General features: G+C 43.6%; 1 protein-coding gene and 1 non-coding gene across 3 annotated transcripts in view; both read right to left on the minus strand.

Moving 5' to 3' along the window:
* Positions 1-2,591: 2,591 nt before the first annotated feature.
* The window catches only part of LOC146060563 (transmembrane protease serine 11D-like), a 38,935-nt gene continuing 21,419 nt past the window's right edge, over positions 2,592-20,107 (minus strand). The window contains exons 5-10 of one of the 2 annotated variants that reach the window (XR_014470445.1): positions 16,495-16,658; positions 9,955-10,099; positions 7,538-7,785; positions 7,350-7,462; positions 3,592-3,727; positions 3,035-3,165 (exon numbers count right to left, since the gene is read on the minus strand). Coding sequence is in view for 1 of the 2 variants with exons in the window: in XM_083173918.1 (XP_083030044.1) it covers positions 3,004-3,165; positions 7,350-7,462; positions 7,538-7,785; positions 9,955-10,099; positions 16,495-16,658 (832 nt within the window). In the remaining variant the exon portion in view is untranslated. Of the gene's footprint in view, positions 3,166-3,591; positions 3,728-7,349; positions 7,463-7,537; positions 7,786-9,954; positions 10,100-16,494; positions 16,659-20,107 lie in introns of both variants that reach the window. The other variant, XM_083173918.1, reaches the window with a different exon arrangement.
* Positions 15,555-15,769, minus strand: LOC146060922 (small nucleolar RNA U3). The gene has a single exon (XR_014470492.1). It is a non-coding gene; the product is annotated as a small nucleolar RNA U3 (small nucleolar RNA).

A 20,107-nucleotide genomic window follows, 5' to 3' on the forward strand; every position in this document is an offset into this window, starting at 1 on the left:
ATATATATATATATATATATATATATATATATATATATATATATATATATATATATATATATATATATATATATATATATATATATATATATATATATATATATATATATATATATATATATATATATATAAATATGCACAGCAGCTGCATACAAAGACACAGCTGCTGTGCAAAACTGTCCAACTCTAAATCATGCCCAAAGTACTTTTTAATAAATTCAATTGTTTGTGTGCCAAGTCACACCCGATGTAAAGTGACAGGAGATTAGGGGGGCAATTCAATATTTTTTAATGTGCTTATTATGCAAAGGCTGACCAGGTTTAGTCTAAACCCGACTAAAGTGCTAAGCACAACATGAAAAGTACCATTTTAGTGCCCAAACAGGTCACTTTTTCATAAATTTCTTCTCACCAGCACAGGGGGCTCTGAAGTGAAAAGTAAGCACAGGCAGCACAGCAGCAGGTTCCCACATAAACAATTAAATTGCCAGGTGATCTCCGGAAAGAAGGAGGAGGAGGATGTCACTGAGCAGTCAGAAATCAGAGGGGCATTCCAAAGTCTCTCTGCTCACAACATGATGCAACCGTGGTTGCTGTGATTGTCTAGTATCATTAATAATGGCTTCCTGAAGAAAAGAGCTATACAAGGGAACTGGTAAAAACTAACATTGTTCTTGCAACATGTCATACTCATTTATGTAAAATAAAAACAGTTTATTTTATGGGATTTCTGCTTTAAGGGAATCAGGTCACTAAATAGGCAAGCATTAGGTCGACATGCATGAAGGTCGACTTGACAAGGTCGACATGGGGTTGCGTCGACATGGACCGTCAAAGGGGGGGGGGGGTGTTTGTACCAACAGGCGGTTTTTTTCATTCCATACAATCCAATAGGACGTAGTAGTGTGCTGAGTGTAGTAAGGCACCAAGCCTGAAGCATAGTGAGCCATGCGAGGGGACGCAGTGCACTTTTTTAGTGTCCATGTGGACTGTGTCGACATTCGGGACAAAAAAACGTGAAAACCCCCCTGTCGAGCTAGCTCCATGTCAACCTTGTGGTGTCGACCTAATGCTTGTTGACCTAATGTTGTCTATCCAATTCTCCCATTTCCTGAGCTCTGCGTGCCTAAAGCTGGGTACACATATATACAATTGTCGGGCCGTTCTTCCGTTCTGGGTCGGACAGCCGTTCAATTGTATAGGTGTGTACACTGTCCCTACCGACCGATAAACGGCAAAAAACTGTCTTGACCGTCCATACTCGGTCGGTCGACGGTTCTTTGCTGTTTAATTTTCATCCGACAGGACGGCCCCATATCGGTACAAAAGTGCAGTGTGTACGCACGTCCGACCGATATGCTGCCGTCCTTGCGACTATGCTGCCAAAGCTGGAACACCCATGTGGGCGTTCTAGCTTTGACTAAAAAAAAAAAAAAACGGCGTGGGGTCCCCCAGCCCCGGACCTGGAGCCTGGGGCTGGTTTTAAAAAATCAGCGAAGCCCTATTTGTCGGGTTTCCTGATTTTTTAATACCAGCCCCGGCTCCTTCAGCCTGGTGCTGGTTACGGCTGTGGGGGGGACCCCACGCCGTTTTTTTTTTTTAATAGGTAAAAGGGTGACTGCTGCCCTAACCCAGCCCATTATTATAATTTTGGTCACATGTGAATTGTGAATAGCCCAAATCGGGAGAGTGTGTACGGTGGTACAATCCTTTTCTTGCGACTGTTTGGACAGGAGTACATCAGACGTCGCAAGTAAAATTGTACAGGTGTGTACGCGCGTGTCGGCTGTTGTTTGTCGACGGTCCGACGGGAGTACGGTCGGCCGAACGCTTGCAAAAAAAAAGGATTGTATAGATGTGTACCCAGCTTTACTTTCACAGAGACTGTTAATTATATGTTCTTTTAGCTCTGATTTAGCTTGTACTATTATTACCAACTTATCAAGGGATAGCAAACCTTTGCTCCAATTCTCAGTGGGCAGCTATCTTGTTCACCTGTGATATGAATGTAAAATATATATTGGATTTTAAAATAAGTCTTATTTTTGAAAGTTGTTTTTTTTTTCACTTTTTTTTTTATGCAGCATTTTTTTTTTACTTTACTGTAGATTGAATGCTGCATATTGAGCAAAATACATAGGGGTCACTTGGTGCTTCAGCCAATTAGCACCTGTTAATTGGGTGAAACCTTATATAAGATTAGTAACGAGTGATAACTAGTATATCACCCGCTATGAGTGCTGAGCAGGCTTTTGCCTATACTTATAGGCAAAACCCAGCGATCAGTGCATGTACTGTCTATGCGGGCGATGGCAGGCATACACACGATTAATGGTTTATTTCTAAGCGATCTAGTCAGATTGCTTAGAAATAGGGCTTACATTGCCCCGTTTATATGCCCCATAACCCACATTCAGAAATGCAGCATTTTCAGTCATTAGGAATTATGACCTTAGGGTAAATTTACTAAGATGGGATGTTGCTCATAGCAACTAAGCCCATCCTATCTGTTAGATTCTAGAAAGTGTTAAATAAGAAGTAAAATCTGATTGGTTGCTATGGGCAACATATCATCTTCTATAGAACGCCCATCTTAGTAAATTTACCCCCTTGTGCGTCATGACCAGCAGTCCGATTCCTAGTGACCATAGTAACTAGTTTAATAAGTGATTTCTTGTAAAGCATTACCTCAAATGGGATAAACTGTGTCATTTTACACCAATAAAGTACTTTGTTATGTAAGGTTTGAAACGCTATTGAATGTTTATTCGCATTACAGTCAGTGTTTGTCTACACACTAGTAAAGTAGGGAATAACTCCATTAGAGTGCCTATTGGAGCACATAGTGGCTTGTTGCAGCATTGAGAATTGCACATAAATGTAGAACAATTGCTGGAATGGTTACCCTGACCGCAGGAATGCTAGCATAACAGTATGTAACTTTGCTGTTTATTTCATCATCGTTAAGTTTGATTGTTATTGCAGTGTATATCACATTTGTAACTAATTTATGGATGCCTTGATCCAGTCTAGAGCTGGCCCAATACTGGTGTAGCTGAGACAGGTACTGGATAATTGGCTGCTGTTGGTCAGGGAAAGGGAAATGCCTTGGAGGTAAGCTGTGCTGTCAGTGTTCATGCACACCAGTGCATTCCCTGCGCCGATCTAGAACACAAAAAGGAAAAATATCTTGGCTAAATAATCTCTTTGCATCTTCTTTTTTTTTTTTTGCAAAACAATTTTTATTACGCATCTGTGGTAATACAACATAATAGACAGAAACACTATCTGAAGATAGATATCAGTATAGAAAACAAAGTCTATCCTGAATTGGACATATTCCACACATCAAAATAAAATGATAACAAACAGTGGGGCAGATGTATTAAGCTTTAACAAGAGATAATTCCAAGAGTGATAAGGAGAGATAAACGTCCAGCCAATCACCTGCTAACTGCCATGTTACAGGCTGTGTTTGAAAAAAGTCAACACCTATATACATCTTGCCTCCAGGCAACTGGGACAAACTTACGCCACTGAGCTGTTTTATCATCATCATTAGCTCTGAGCCTGGTGTCTCAGGCTGCTCACCTGTAGTAAATCCCCTCTTTAAGAAAGCTTGTCAGCCCTAGCTATTCTGATTGGGAGTGTTTCTTATCTCCCATGCTGCCTTTCACCAAGGTGTCGGTGATTCTGCTAGTGCAGCCTGTCCAGTCTGTTTCCCTGTCTTGGAAAAAGATAAACTGTGCAAAAGGAAATACTAATAATTCAATAAAATTTATTAAAGATAATAATCACTTATGCAGTTGGTATGTGGCCACAACCTATAAAATATTGGGACATAAAACAAACTGCCTATATAAAATTAAAAATACATAACAATCCAATTATACTGTAATATTCTTCATTCACAAATAGTTCAATGCTGATTACCCTGCAGGTTAGTAATAAAGGTTATAGGGTTAGTAAGCTTTTTGTATATGTATTTAGATCCAGATAGTCAAACAATCAAACCAATGGCGTTTTTTTTTTTTTTTTTTTTAGATGTAGATAGCATATTTCAGATTTGGCATATAGTGCTATTAGTAGCAAGCCATCAGGTTTGTTGCAGTAGTTGTCTGGCCAGACATAAAAAATAGTAAAAAATGTACCTTGGAGATTTGTAGCAAATTACAGTCCCTTGTGCCTCCCAGTTGCTGGAACTGAATTTATTTTTTGATTGCAACTATATTCGGAGTTGAACACCAATTATTTGGAAAATAAAGGTGCAGGAATGTCAGGATCTTAGCATGCCATACGAGAGTGGATGGAATACTTGTATTATTTTAGTTGTTTATTTAGCGCTGGTCTTTTCCCTTTCTTTTGTTGTTTCCCTGTCTTGTTGCAGTCAGTCTGGATCTGTTTGCTGGTCATCAGCCATATTCATCAGTCCTCCTGACTCTGCCTTGGTTCAATATTCCTGGTGCTTTCTGTTCTGCAGTAGGATTACGCGAAGTGTTGGTTTTTGCATCCACTATATATCTGCTGATCCCTTTTAGAGTTTATCTGTGTGGAACATATGTTCTCTCTTATTAGGAATTTTGCCATTCTGTTCCACACAGGTTATATTGTGTATTATTAACATCTTCATGCATTGTTGCATTTATGCCAGGACACACTGTGCTTACATCCTGCTGTGTTCCTGTAGTTATAAGTGAGGGTGTGAGGAATTACTTATTTGCATAACATCTTCTTGCATTGTTGCATTCCTGGGAATTCCATGGAGGATTGCTCCCATATCTTTCCACTCAACTCCCTGGTGTTTCTGACCTATGTAGGGGTTACTTATTATAACATTAGCCGCAGTCAGTTATCATTTTGTCCATCTCCCAGTTTCGGTTGATGCATTGTCCTACATAAGACCTGGGGGCATCGGTGTTGAAGCGGCCTAACTCGCTCCTTTGAATGTGGCTGCTATAGGTGAAGCCTAGCACTACATGCATCAATCGACCACTGAGAGACACAACAGAGTTAGCGAGTATAGGTTTCTCTGTGATCCTCACCACTCACAGACACGGCCTCACAGTCTAGTCTGGAATCCCCTCAGAGTCCTTACAGGCAGTGGATTGTCTTTTAATATAGCATTAAACGCCTCAGCTAGGGGGGCTACTAACTTTGTCTATCAGTATCTTATAAAACTCCCCAGAAAACCCATATGGGCCTGGAGCCTTTAGGGGTTTAAGTTCAACACAACTCAGTGGTGACACCAGAACTTCTGTACAGCTCTCCGCAATGGGAGTATTTTATCTAATCTAACCCTCCTGAGCTGCGTAAATGGGTTAGCACCCCTAGTAATTTAACTAAAGCATAACATGCCTAAGACCACGGTACCCACAGTACAAAATGGGAAATGGGCTAATCATGTCACAAAAAGACTGCATTTGCTAGTTGATAAACCTAAAACATACATTCAAATATCAATTGTCAGTGAAGGAGGCCACTCAACCAAATGATTGCACTCAAAAAAGGACTGAAATTGCCTGCGTCTGCAGTCACTGACATAGGCATAACAATAGCTACATATGTAAGTAAAACAATAGCTACATATGTAAGTAAAACAATAGCTACATATGTAAGTAAAACAATAGCTACATATGTAAGTAAAACAATAGCTACATATGTAAGTAAAACAATCATCCTGGAGGAGGGGTGGAGGCCGGAGTCTCCATCCTGAGTTATGCGCAGGCGTCTCCTGTTGTGGAGAAATCCTTAAACGAGTCTCCTTCAAATACCTGTAGGCAGGACGGATAGAGTAGTGCAAATTTGCATTTATCCGCAATCAACTGAGAACATATTCCAGCAAACTCTTTCCTCACTCTTGTCACCTCTGCTGAATAATCTTGACATAAGTGCAATTTGTGGCCCTCCCATTGCAACGATTTCTGTTTACGTGATGCTGTCCACAGCACCTCTTTATGCAAGTAGTTCAGGCATCTGAAAATGATGATCCTCAGTCTCACATTTGCTCCTTCCTTTTCAGGCCCCAGCTGTGAGCCCCTTCTACAACCATATTGGTACAGTTAGCTTCCACTTCCAACATGGCCGGCAGGGTGTTCCTAATGAAATTATGTAAGGTGGGTCCCTTAAACGACTCTGGGAGACCCACCAGTCTCTATTTATTCTGTCTCAACCGATTTTCAAGGTTGTTGACCTTGTTTCTCAATGTGTAGACAGATTTCTGAAGATCAGCATTATGGGCCTTGAGGTCCTTCACCTCATGAAAAACTGTCCCCAACTGCGATTCATTATGGCAGACCTTCTGGGAAAGTTGTGTCCCTTTAATTCAGCAAAGGTATGCTTAAATATTCAGCCTGTTCCCTGAACATGGGGGCCATAGTGGCTTTAATAGCCCGCACCATGTCCTGGTATGCCACAGTGTCCATGTATGTGCCACCTCCATCTGTCCCCTGTGTGAGGCAATCTGGATTACCTGTGTAGGTGGATATAGGAGGAGACGGAGCCATCCGGGGTGTAAGCGGCATGTCTGTCTGCTGATGCTCTTGCATCTTCGTTTTTAACTGAATAAAAACTTATACTCAACATGCCTGTCTGTATCTAAAGATTGTAAGCTTGCAAGCAGGGCCCTACAACCTTTTGACTGTTTTTAAATACCCAGTTTGTTGTATCGCTTGCTCCTTTTATAAAGCGCAATGGAATATGCTGCGCTATATAAGAAACTGTTAATAAATAAAATATATTCTCATTCTTCTTATATCAAGACACAAGCCATTGATGAGGGTCATGTATTTTAACATGTAGGTGTGATGAATAGACTGGTGAGCTCATTTAAGTTATAGCATGTTCTGCGTACAAGCTGCCCGCTCCATCAGGACTGGCATCACAAATGCCCACTGAGCTGTCAATCCCATTGCGGCTGTATGGGCAGTCAGCGGATCACTGTGTTGCACAGGCGGAGCGATATATCTGTGAATGATGCTTTTCACAGATATATCCCTCATACACTCTGAACGATGGTGCGTCGATATATTGGCTGTCCAATTGAACAGCCGATATATCAGCCAGTGTGTATGCAGCTAAAGAATAAAGCAGCCAATATTTACCTTGCACGGAAACAAAATAACTCAAAGAAATCTACTCTCTCTATCTGTACATGTAACATCTGCCCCACCTGCAGTGCAGCTTGGTTTTGTCCATCTCCAAAAATTGCAGCCTTGCTTACAAGTCTAAATCAGGTCTTCTATGAAACACATGCTCATTGATCAAACCTTATATGTTTTATAACCTGTTGCTTCCTTGACCATATAATACATGTCAGACAATAGCTTGTAGCTAAAATCACCACAAATTACCTTTTGTAACAAAGTGTCTGAAAGGGAGAATTGGAGATAGAGCAATCCATACTCTGACACACTGAGGCAGCTCAGTCCAGAGGTCACGCTGCCATCCAGGCTCAGTAACCCACCTGTGAAGTAAAATGACAAATTTTTAGTAATGTCAGATTGCATCTCACCGATGAGAGGAAGGCTGCATTATTTACCAGCTGACATGTTTCCAGTTGAGGCACTACACACACTTCCCATTTCTGGGTCCGCCGTAGTCTGTGGAAGGCAGATGGGCACAAGGGATGAGGTGAACCAGGCTGGCTTTGAGAGACTAATTAAGGCGAAGTTGTTGCGTAAAGGGGCAGCTGTGAAGTTGGGGTGTTGGATAATCATGGCAATGCTTCTATTGCTGCTCTGAGAGGAATTCTCTGCTTCCAGGTTTACAGTGAGTGAGGAAAGATCCCTGAGAAGATACAAGTATATGTCTGATCACATCTCTCTTCTAACCAATATTATCTGCATACATAGAAGCATCTACCTGTACCCAAAATATGCTTATGAATACACATAGGCATGCGCAGCCCCTTTTCTTAGGGGGTGCACCATTGGAGGGGCGGGTCTATCACCGCCTACTGGGCATCAATGCAAACTAAACAGATGGTGATGTATTTATGTATATGGACAGAATGAATTTCCTCCACCCCCATCCACAACCCCCCGATAAATATACGTTAGAAACAGGGACAGGGCACGCAGGAAAAATTTACATTGTAATGCCCATTACACATTATGCCATACTCCGTAATGCCCATTACACATAAGGTCACACTCTGTAATGTCCATTGCACATTATACCAAACACCGTAATGCCCATGACATATTGTGCCACATGCTGTAATGCCCATTACACATTATGCCACACACCATAAAGCCCATTACACATTATACCACACACTGTAATGCCAATTACACATTATACCACACACTGTAATGCCAATTACACATTAGAACACATGCTTTGATGCGTATTACATATTATGCCACATAAGTGCTGAGCGGAGAACAGGGACAGCAGACTGGCAGAGACCGGTGGGCTATCCGCACAATTCCCTTGATACATCACTTGCGATGTATCAAATGCAATACCCATTACCTGCTGCTGGGAGGGGGTCCAACCTGAAGATCACACAGTACATGCAACACGTATGATCTCCAGGTTTAATCAAATCGGAAGTGAGACACATGCTATTTGGGCAGATTTCTTATTAAATCGGGCACAAATTGCATAGTGTATGGAGGCTGCCACATCTTACATATGATCATACAATCCTTAGATGTTTAATGTCCCTCCCTCACACCACGGACCCTATATATATGTAATTCACTTTTCCTACCCCATACCTTATAAAATATATTTAATGATACCTCCCCCTCCCCATGCTTTGATAAACTGACCCCACAAAGCATAGGCAGCTTCCTAAACCTCTGGCTCCTGGTGTCTCTATCATTACCTACTGCTGCCGGGAGTCTGCTCTGCTGTCTGCAGTGAAGCCTACTGCTGCCACATGGATGGTGATGGGGCGGCACTTGTGTCATGACAGTGCTGCCACGCTGCAGAGAAACAGACTGCAGCACAGCGCAGGAAGTAAGTGTGTGGGCGGGCTGGGGCTTCGGAGATAGTGGGTATATGGGGGACAGCGCCGCAGCCAATACCTGCTCCGGCCAGTGCTACTTCATGCAGGCGGCCATGTGAATACATGCGCACGCCTATGTGAATACATTCTGTCCAATCACATATAATGAATGTTTATTGAAGCATTGTCTTCAGTGCACAGATATCTCAGACCTGCAGCGATGCGAATTTGCAGACCTGTTGATCATGGGATGACCATGCATGTGCATAGTACACTTTGCACATGTGTGAGACATCCCGGTGAAGGCACCCAGCAAAGGCTAGGCTGCTCACAGGGTGATTGACCGCCTGCAGCCATTTGGGGGTGGCAACCCTGTGTTTTCTGGGAGTGCCCCAGCATTCACCGGCCATTGGGTGGGAGGGTCTCTGGCATCAACCTCATGTGCAGGGCTGCAAATGAATTTCAGGGGATTGGCTTGTGTGGGGCGGTGATTCCATGATCGCTGGGCTACGAAGAGACGCAGCCTAGCGATCAGATCTGAATCAGGCCTGTAGATGCCCAACCATCACATTATTATATCCATTGTGTTTTCCACATGCGCCAGAAAGGTGCTTTATCTACAGCAAATTATAACTACTATATTTGTATCCTGCTGGGGCATTCTACATCAAATGAATCCCAGCACAAAATTCCTATGGTGCCCTCCTCCCTGGACAAATACACATGTTGCCCCCGCATAGTCACACGCACACACACACACTTCCCTATAGCCATTAGCCACACAAACATAGTCTCACATGTTGCCCCCTCTCTCCAAACCCTTCTGTGCTATAGTTTTATTTTCTTATTGCTTACAAACTTGATTAATTACCCATAACCTCATCTGGTTCCATACCAAGCATGTATGTCACACAATTTGACAATTATGTACAGTGCACAAATCCCTGGTTCAGTACGGATGAACAATAACCATTTCTGCATAGCAGCTCGGTACCCACCTGCTTAAAACACAATTGGCTGAGGTCAGTGCCCAGAAACCATTTAATAAGATGCCAGTGCATATAGTTATCTGATTTTCTTGCAGTATAATTTGCCAGGGCCAGGCTTGATCTGCATTCACAAACCTTGGACAAGGTGCCGAATCTGTGAAGTAGACATAATCCTATGAAACATACTGACACTGCAATGGGTGTAAATCAGCAACCAGCCTCCAGCAGCAACAAGCCATGCATATCTAGAGGAAACTCCTGCCTGCTGATTCCGTTATTTTCTGACTTTATTACAGCAAAGCTTCTTCTGCTCATGCGCTTTCATGTGGGTATTGGATAGCAGTAGACATTCACATCGATAATTTCAGCAAAATTCTCCATCAATGGCATCTATCAACAACAAGCGTGCCACTGGCCATCATTAACCAATTCTGCTCCTACTGAATTAGCATTTTACTATAATTTAAATAAAACATCCCAAAAAATCGATAAAAGTCAGATAAAAACTCCATAAAAAATGGGGAGACACCTGGTGCTTGCAAGTTTTTTTCAGGGTTACTCTCTTATCCGGATGTAGAGGTCCCCCAACAGCCGAAGATGACTCGCAGCAAAAAACACAACAAGGTTCCAGGTATCACCTCCTCCCACCAACGTGTTTCAGGCTACTAATAGCCCTTTTTCAAGGTGTGGAGGTTCCTAGTGGATTGCTGGTTTTTATACCAGCCATCCACCGGATCACACATAAAACATGGAAACAGCAATTTCATATCCCCACTATCCACGTCGGCGTGGAGCTGAAATTATATAGTGTGGCGAGCGCAGCGAGCCACCGAGCCCGAAGCGCGGCGAGCCCCGCGAGGGGATGTGTAATATCTGTGAAGTAATGCGCGTCCCCTCGGCACGCTTCAGGCTCGGTGTCTGTTACGCTCGCCACACTATATAAAATCAACTCCACGGCGACGTGGATAGTGGGGGTATGAAAAGGTCGGAGGACGCGTACCGCTGCGCTCGCCACGCTTCAGGTTGGCGTTCATCGTGGGATGGCGTTAACAATGGGGGGGGGGGATTTGTCATGTAAAATACCCATAAGGGTGGGTATACAATGACAAATCTGGCCCATTGGCCCGTTTTACATTGTTCCCTATGTAAAATCGGGTCCGTCGCATCGCATGCCTTAACTTAAGGCATGCGATGGACGCGATTTTTTCATTGTCGGGGAAAAGGCTAAAAATTGCCCTAAAATCGCGTCGGTCGCGTCATTTATCTGCCACTATCATGTCACTCTACTCATGTTCCGCACTGCCCGGGAACATCACAGGGGTATTTTCTACTGACCGCTGAATGATCCGAAAATAAATCTAAAGAGAAAGTTGACACAACATGGGTCCTTCCAACCCACGGCTTGCCAGCTGTTGCGGGAACTACAAGTCCCAGGGTACTCTTTCGTCATCTTGCAATGCTGCCAGTCAGATTTTGCCATTGGGGTCACATGTGGTGTCTTCATGGGGGATACGGTCACTGGGTCTCCAGTAACTAGGTCGACAAGCATTAGGTCGATACCACTAGGTCGACATGACTGAAGGTCGACATGGGTGAGGTCGACAGACCACTATGTCGACACACGCGTTAGATAAGCAATATTCTCCGTGTGGTTATTTGATTGAAGTACACCGAGTGCTGCGCTGTATTTTGTCTATATATATATATATATATACATATATATTATAACAAACGTCTGCTGGGTGCCGTTGGTGACAGAACTGAGCATTTTTTTATATATAATACTGATGTTATTGTTGTTATGATTGACGTAGAAGGAAAGAGCTGTGAGCCGTCTGTGAGGCTTTGAGCGGCCAGCAAACTATGAGCCGCAAGAGCTGAGCCGGGAGAGCGGAGTTATGAGCAGGGAGAGCCGGTGGGAGGAGTCCTTGATCTGTGAGTGTGGCTGGGCAGCGGTTCCTGGAGCGAGACAGTTCTTCCAACCACTGACAGTCAATGATTGGAAAAGAAGAGCTGTCTCGCTCCAGGAGCCGCCGTTCAATTTTAATAGTTCACAGCTCAGCCGGCTCATTTGGAAGAGTCGGTTCTTTGATCCGCCTCAGCTGTGAGCTACCCATCTCTAGACCTAAACATTGGTGCCCTAAAACCGATGTTTCTATATATTTTTTAATAAAATGTCTACTTAAGCATATAATACACTAATAAACTTATGAAATGATAAATAAACCTATTAAGTTTATCTTGTTGGAGGCTTATAATGAAGCATTAACTAGCAAAACATTATTGCAACAACTCACAGCAGCTCACAATGGGGCAGATGTATTAAGCCTTAACAAGAGATATATGCAAGTGTGATAAGGAGAGATAAACGTCCAGCCAATCACCTGCCAACTGCCATGTTACAGGCTGTGTTTGAAAAAAGTCAGTAAGGAGCTGATTGGCTGGACGTTTATCTCTCCTTATCACCCTTGCATTTATCTCTTGTATGTTACAGGCTGTGTTTGAAAAAAGTCAGTAAGGAGCTGATTGGCTGGATGTTTATCTCTCTTTATCATCCTTGTATTTATCTCTTGTTAAGGTTTAATACATCTGCCCCAATGTGCTATTTTAAAATATTTTTAAGGTACTTCCTCATCTTTGCGGCCTCCGCTTATGCCAGTTACGTTAGCTGCTATGTTAATCGCGATGGTCCCCTCATGATTGCTCAGTGGCTCGCACTGCTTCACTCGCCACAACATTACTAAAGGTAGTAGATGGTGGTGTGAACCCCGAAAATAACCCTTGCAGCTTGCCGTACGCTACAAAAGGTCCGTAGCGTAAGCGGTGGCCGCAAAGATGAGGAAGTATCATTTTTTAACTTGATTTATACCAGTAGCAAAAAGCTAATTAACTGTTAAACATAAGAAAATAACGGGTGCCGGACGGGGTCCCTACAGGCATTCACCCGACGTCGGGATCCCGACCGTCAAAACACCAACAGCCGGGTTCCCAACGGCCACCCGCTATTTTCCCTCATGGGGGTCCACGACCCCCATAGAGGGAGAATAGAATAGGTTGCCCGCAGCGTGGCGAGCGCAGCGAGCCCGCAAAGGGCTTAGTTGCTCTCACCGTGCTGTCAGGGTCCGGCCGTCGGGATAATGACTGTTGGGATCCTGACTGTCGGACCTCTATACCACACCAGAAAATAACAAAACAACTGTTCATAGAACATACTGTACATTGAAAAAACTGGCCTTTTTTGTTGCAATATAGGAGTATACTATACAGTACCATTAATATTCTCACATACTCTTTAGTTAATCTTTTTCTCTCTCTCTTCTCTCTTAACTTAAGTCTGTATCATTACCACACCATTAATGTTTTGTATCTGTGTTTTTAAGTTGTCAATGAATATAAAACAAGAAGTGAGCTGGGTGTCCGAAGCAGTGACAGCACCACACAGTGACACACAAAAGAAAAAAAACATTGGAAAATTGAGAAAAACATCGGCGTAGAAATCTAGTGATGTTGAGGAAACATTGGATCCTCAACATTGCAGGGCTAAAAATAGGGATGACCATCGACTATCGATGTTCCCAAAACATCGATGGTTGGGACCTAGTGCTAGATGTTTTGGGCATCAATAGTGGATGGTTGAATAGTTTTATGCCATCGATGGATGGCTTCCGATGGTAAAAGTTGTGGGTGCATGCGTAGCGTCATTGCGTCCAGCATCATCGCTGCGGGCGGCCACCCCGCCAGAAGGTGCGCGCATGCTTAAACTGGATTGAAACTTTCTTCTGCGCATGCGCGCGGATCCCGGCCGAGCAGGGGGCCAGTTTGAAAGTATGCTGGTCTGGAGTCTCTCCTTCCCCAATTTCTGTTATTCTCCTCCCAGTTTTTATTTTGTTCTCTCCACCCGTATTGTGAGGCCCATAATTTATGTACCTCAATAGTAGATTCCTATTTTGCTACAAAGAGTTTTTTTCAATGTACTATGTACATTATACTATGTGATTGGTCTATGTAGTATGTTCTATGTTGCACTGTGTGTACAGTTTTTTTGTTTTTTTCTATGATCAACATTAGGGATGGCCATCGTTGCCATTGCCATCGATGGTTGCCATCGATGGCAATTCTGCAACAGGCCATCGATAGTGCTAAACTATGCAATGGATGACCATCGATATTTTTACATATCGATGGTCATCCATTGTGATTGATTGGCCTGTGGTCCAATCAAAGCACGGGGGCGGGGCTTCGCGGGTGTCAGAGGGCGGAGCTATGCTTCGTGTCCCGGAACTTAAAAAAAAAAGTAAAACATCGTTTTGCTGTTCCATCGATGGAGAAAAACCATCTGGTTCTCCCCCATCGATGGCAAAAGTATTTGTCATCGGCCATGAACCATCGATGATTTCGAAACATCGATGGTCGATGGCCATCCCTAATCAACATAAGTTATGGTACTTATGTAGTATCTGGGTGTCCGATTTAGAAATCGGATCGCATCGCATCGCATGCGACCAAATCGTATGCGATGGTCAAGATTTTTCCATAGGATTCAATGTTAAAATGGTGTGAGTCCATTTTAACATAGAATTCAATGGGAAAAAGGGGTCCTTTTCCTTTCCCCACTATCCAAGTGGGCATGGAGTTGGATATAAACCTGTAGCGAGCCACCGAGCCCGAAGCGTGGCGAGCGTAGCGCGCCCCGCGAGGGGACACAGAATACTTTTTAAGAAATATGTGTCCCCTCGTGGGGCTCGCTTCGCTCGCCACGCTTCGGGCTCGGTGGCTCGCTGCACTCACCACGTTATATAAAATCAACTCTATGCCCACTTGGATAGTGGGGAAATGAACAGGACCTTCTTATCATTGAATCCTATGCAAAATCGCATCGAATCGCATCGCATCTGTTTGTATGCCTTAAGGTAAGGCATACAATCACAAAATCGGACGCCCAGATACTACATAAGTACCTAAGTTATTAGCCTGTTGCTACAGTTAAAAATCTAGGTAAAAATAGCAGATTGTGAGTTGTTGCAATAATGTTTTGATAGTTAATGCTTCATGTTTTTTTCCTTCCGTAACAAATTTGATTTACCACAAAACATGAATCATATATCCATTGTGTGTGTATAAACTGTAAGCCTCCAACAAGATAAACTTAATAGAGGGATTATTTATCATTTCAGAAGCTTATTAGTGTATTATATGCTTTGGTAACCAGTTTATTTAAAAAAAAAATTGAAACATCTGGTTCACAGTACCAATGTTTAGGTCTAAATGATGTTTTGCAACCAATGTTGCAAAACATCATTTGACCGATGTTTTCTTTTGATGATCCTCCCATCCCCACTTCCCGTTGCTCTGTCTATGTGCGGCTAAGCGATGGCAGGAACCATCGATGGTGTGAGATAGAAAGGTTTCTAGCCATCGATGGTGGATGTGCCGATGGCCATTCCTAGCTAAACATCGGAACCATAAAGCCGATGTTACATCAATAGCGAACATCGATAAGCGGTGTCTGTGCCGAAGATCAACACACTACTTATAACTATTCCTCCCATAATTGGGAGCAGAGGCTACCAATAGTACTATCATATTCTAATTTTTACAGAATTAAAATAACCACTCAGCTTGTGTATTCTCCCTCCAATCCTCCCAAGAGAGAACAGAACGGTCATCAAAAGCAAATAACAGCCACAATAAAGCAGCACTATAAGCTCACTTCACGCTCAGGAGAATACACCATTGCTCCTCATCGTGGTTAGTGGGTCTGGACACTTTAGAGCACATTTCCTAAGTATAAAACTATAGAAATGATCCCTGAAAGTATAGTCTTAATGCTCTACAGTTTTAATAAAACATCAGATTATACCAGAGCCTCTTTTCCATAGGGGAGATCAGTTCACATTTTCATTCAATCCTTGAAAGGCGATTAGTAATACAATATAAAATAATATTAAGGCTGTAATTCTCATTTAATATTTAAAATATATTAAAAATCACTGAAGATTTAATATGTTAACAGTATTTTCTGTGGCATTTACATACACCACGCCCATCGGCCAATCAGATACCAGTTTTCGTTATCATATCCTGCATTGGACGTCTTTGTTGGGCACTGGGCAGGTTATATATGCGGCGCATCGACTACAAAAATAACATGAGATCAGCTGATGTTATAGCCATGGTGATTGTATTTTTAAATAAAAAGTAACCTGCTTGCAGTTAAAAGTATTTGGCGAGTTTGTATTCAGACTGCGTGCAAAAACACTGAGCTGCATGAGCAGCTGCCACCATGTGGCGCTGTTATGTAATTACAAGCATACATTGTGTCCCGAGTCATGCTGTTGAACAGGTTGTTCATAACCCTGATATAGACAGACATACAATTATATTGTGTAATAAATTTATATATTACGCCCAACTGTTATTTAGCTAAAATGAAACTAATCTGTAAAATTCAAGATACTAATTCACAGAGAACATTCCATAATCCACAGTTTACATACAGTATAGGTTCTTTACTGAAGATCTGTGAATTTTTGTAGGTACTGTAATTACCTCCTACCGTCACACTCTGCACATCTATTGAAATATTAGCATTCGCCATGCTTGCACTGTCACTTTTCAGGACCAGAGACACATTTTCAGCTTGTATTGTAGTCAATGTAGCACTGTCATCACAGCAAAACAGCAGCTGCAAATGCGCAATGACTGGATCAGGGCTGAAACAAAAAAAAATGTAAATATGCACATTATATATGGGAATAAGTAAAAACTGTAACCGGACCAGACAGGCTCCATTTATCAAACAGTGTGATTCCGGAGCATGTAGTGCATACTTGTCGACTTTTGAAGATGCCTCTCAGGGAGAAGCCTAGAGAGGAGACCCAAATCTGTTGGTAGAGAGGGGGGACACACAAGCAGGGCCGGCACCACCACTAGGCAGCCATAGGCATTTGCCTAGGGCGTCGGCCACTGGAGGGCGGCAATTTGGAGCAGGCTCCCCCCTGGATAGAGTTACTTAGCGGCACTGGCCGCAACCCCCATCACCCCCCGCCCCTGGCAAAACACCCCCCCCCCCCTGCGGGATGACGAGGCGACCAGCCGCCACAATACCCGGCACCCCCCTGTGTGGTGCAGCCGGCCTGCTGCCGGGGGGACCTGTGTGGAACAGCCGAATACCCAGCGGGGGTGCTACCCTCCAAACCCCCCCGCAACACCCGGACCCCCACCCCCCTGTGTGGAGCGGGGGAGCAGGTAAGCGCCAGAACGCCCCCACCCCCAGGGGAGCTCCAGTGTCTGGCACCGGCCCATGACACAAGGGTAGCGTCACAAAGCCCCACCCCCAAGCCACACAAACTCTGTGATATGCAGGTCCGCGAGGTGAGGGTAGGGCTAAAATTATGCAAAATTATATGATTCGCGTCATTTTTGTCCCACCTCCTCCCACAGATTCGTGAATTCCGGAATTTGATTCAGCCGGTCCGGGGGAAGCAGGGATTTTGGGGAGCATGCGGGAGACTTGCCCACCTTCCCGGGGAAACGGGATGATGTAGTGTCCTGTCCCTGGCCCCATACAGGGAGGCATTAATCTCTCCCTCTTCATCTCATCACCCTGGTGACATATCACAAGCACCTACCAGACGGGACCTCCCCCTGGACAGGTAACACTCCCCCCCTTCCCCAGACAAGAAACTATAAGCTCTGGAATTACATGACTAGAGCCTGTCCAGTCCGGTGATGCGGGGTCCTGTTTCGGTTTTTACCCATTATATACTCAATGACGTACCCTGGGAAGATTGTTAACATGCAGCATATCTCATAAGCATGCAGTGGCGTCAATAGCGGTGTGCGGCCATCCGTGGGGGCAGTTACTGCACTTTTATTGGGAAGCGTCCAAATGTAAAGGCAATCCAGTGTTACCACATGACAGTTCTTAGCTCTCAATGAGCCAGATGCACTGAGCTTCAAAATTGATAAAATGGAGAGTGATAACCAACCAATCAGCTCCTGCCTGACATTTTTCTAACCCAGTCTGTGACATGGCAGGTAGGAGCTGATTGGCTGGTTGTTTCTCACTCTCCATTTTATCACTTTTGAAGCTCAGTGCATCTGGCCCATTAACATATGCATCATCCAGTCTTGTACAATGAGTATTTGCTGTAAAGGGAGGATCTAGAGAGCATACAATACGTCAGGATGGGCTGAGACAATGTTCAGAATTCTTCCTCCAGTGTCAAATATTGAGGTGCCATCAATACTAGTGAGGACCTTTATCATCTGGACCAATTGGGACCCTGTTCATTTCTTCCTCCGGCGGTGAAAAGGTACAGTAAAGTGCACTTACCTCTAAAATCCACCAATGCCAAGGCCTATGTGATTATACCCGTGGACCAATCTAATATACCTATCCTGCAGATGTGGCATTCTGTTGCTGGTTCCCACTTTTAACCATTTTTATTTCTATTTTCATTCATTGTTATTGTTATCAGTTTAGTGTGTATATTATGTCTTAATTTATATAATATCAGTAAAAGTATTTTAACATTCATTCACTCATTTTATTGAATACAAGCGCTGCTTTTCTTTCTTTGTTTGAGTTTATTGTGGGGTCTGACTATCCCATATTTTTAGCAGCAGCTTTTTCTGAGAGACAGCCCATGCCACAGGCACCTGAAAATATTCTTAATTGAATATTTCTTCTGTTGCCATTTCAAATGTGCCACCAGCTCGTGAGCCACTCAGAGCTCGTGTACAAGCAGCCGCAGTGATTGGATGCCGAGCTGCGAACTCTGGTTGCCTCAACAGCCAGCGCCATATTTGAAATGGCCAGGTGCCGCTGGAGTGGTAGGAGAAGCCTGCGTTCTGCTCTCCCCACATCAGTGGAAAAAAACAGAGGCTGCAGAGGCTGGACCGGGGTGAGCTGTACAGGAGGCACAAATATGTATAAGTGGCACTGCAGGGCACATTCTATATAAGCGCCACTGCAGGGTGCATTATGTTTAAGTAGCTCTAAATAGCACATTCTGTATAATTAGCATACCGGGTACATTCTGTATAAGTTGCACTACAGGGCGCATGCTGTTTAAGCGGCATTACAGGGTGAATTTTGTTTAAGCATTACTACAGGGGGCATTCTGTATAAGTGACACTGCAGGGGGCATTATGTGTAAGCGACACTGCTGTAGTGATTATGTGCAAATGACACTACAGGGCGCATTATGTATAAGTGACACTGCAGGGGGCATTGGGGCAGATGAATTAAGCCTTAACAAGAGATAAATACAAGGGTGATAAAGAGAGATAAACATCCAGCCAATCAGCTCCTTACTGACTTTTTTCAAACACATCCTGTAATATGACAGTTAGCAGGTGATTGGCTGGATGTTTATCTCTCTTTATCATCCTTGCATTTATCTCTTGTTAAGGCTTAATACATCTGCCCCATTATGTATAAGCAACACTGCTGTTGTGATTAATGTGCAAATAGAACTACAGGGCACATTATGTGTAAGTGGCACCACAAGGGCGCATTATGTGTATAAATGACAAGTTTTTCACTCCCGATGTTTTAGTCCATTTTTAGGTGCATGTGGTGGGGATGGAGGGGTGACACCACGAGTTAACCCACCGGGTGACACAAACCATAGTGACGCCCCTGAGTGCATGCATCCAAGGGGGCTATTACATTAATTTCATTCTTACTTATTCATGCACCAGTATAATACCTCTTTTCCACCAAAATTCAAGGTCTAACCTGGTATTTGGAACATGGTCAGGCCTGGTCAGGCCTGGGACTTTACATATTTTAAACTGCACATGTTTGCAGTGTCTTTTGGCCGGTGCTTGGAGATGATGTCATCTCCAAGAGCCGGGAAAGCCAGCAGATATGCACCCCAGGGGTCACACCCACTAATGGTAGTTTCCTAAACCACGCTGGGGGAAAGCCTAGCAATCCAAACAAAAGCTGCTGGGCTGCCCCCAGCTTCCAGCACACACCTTCCCCCGGCTGGCACTGCATGGGTCAGATGCCCCGGGTAACCCATGTACATAAACCCTTAAACTGGGTCCTAACAGTGTCAGACCTTCCTCACTTCCTGCAATGGATTCCTGGGTAACTGGGCCAAGGTTTTATGTTTTTTTTTTTATCCTTTTCCATTGAGAAAACCTT

The sequence above is a fragment of the Crinia signifera genome, chromosome 2 (genome assembly GCF_055691185.1).
Source record: "Crinia signifera chromosome 2, ASM5569118v1, whole genome shotgun sequence".
Lineage (NCBI taxonomy): Eukaryota > Metazoa > Chordata > Amphibia > Anura > Myobatrachidae > Crinia > Crinia signifera.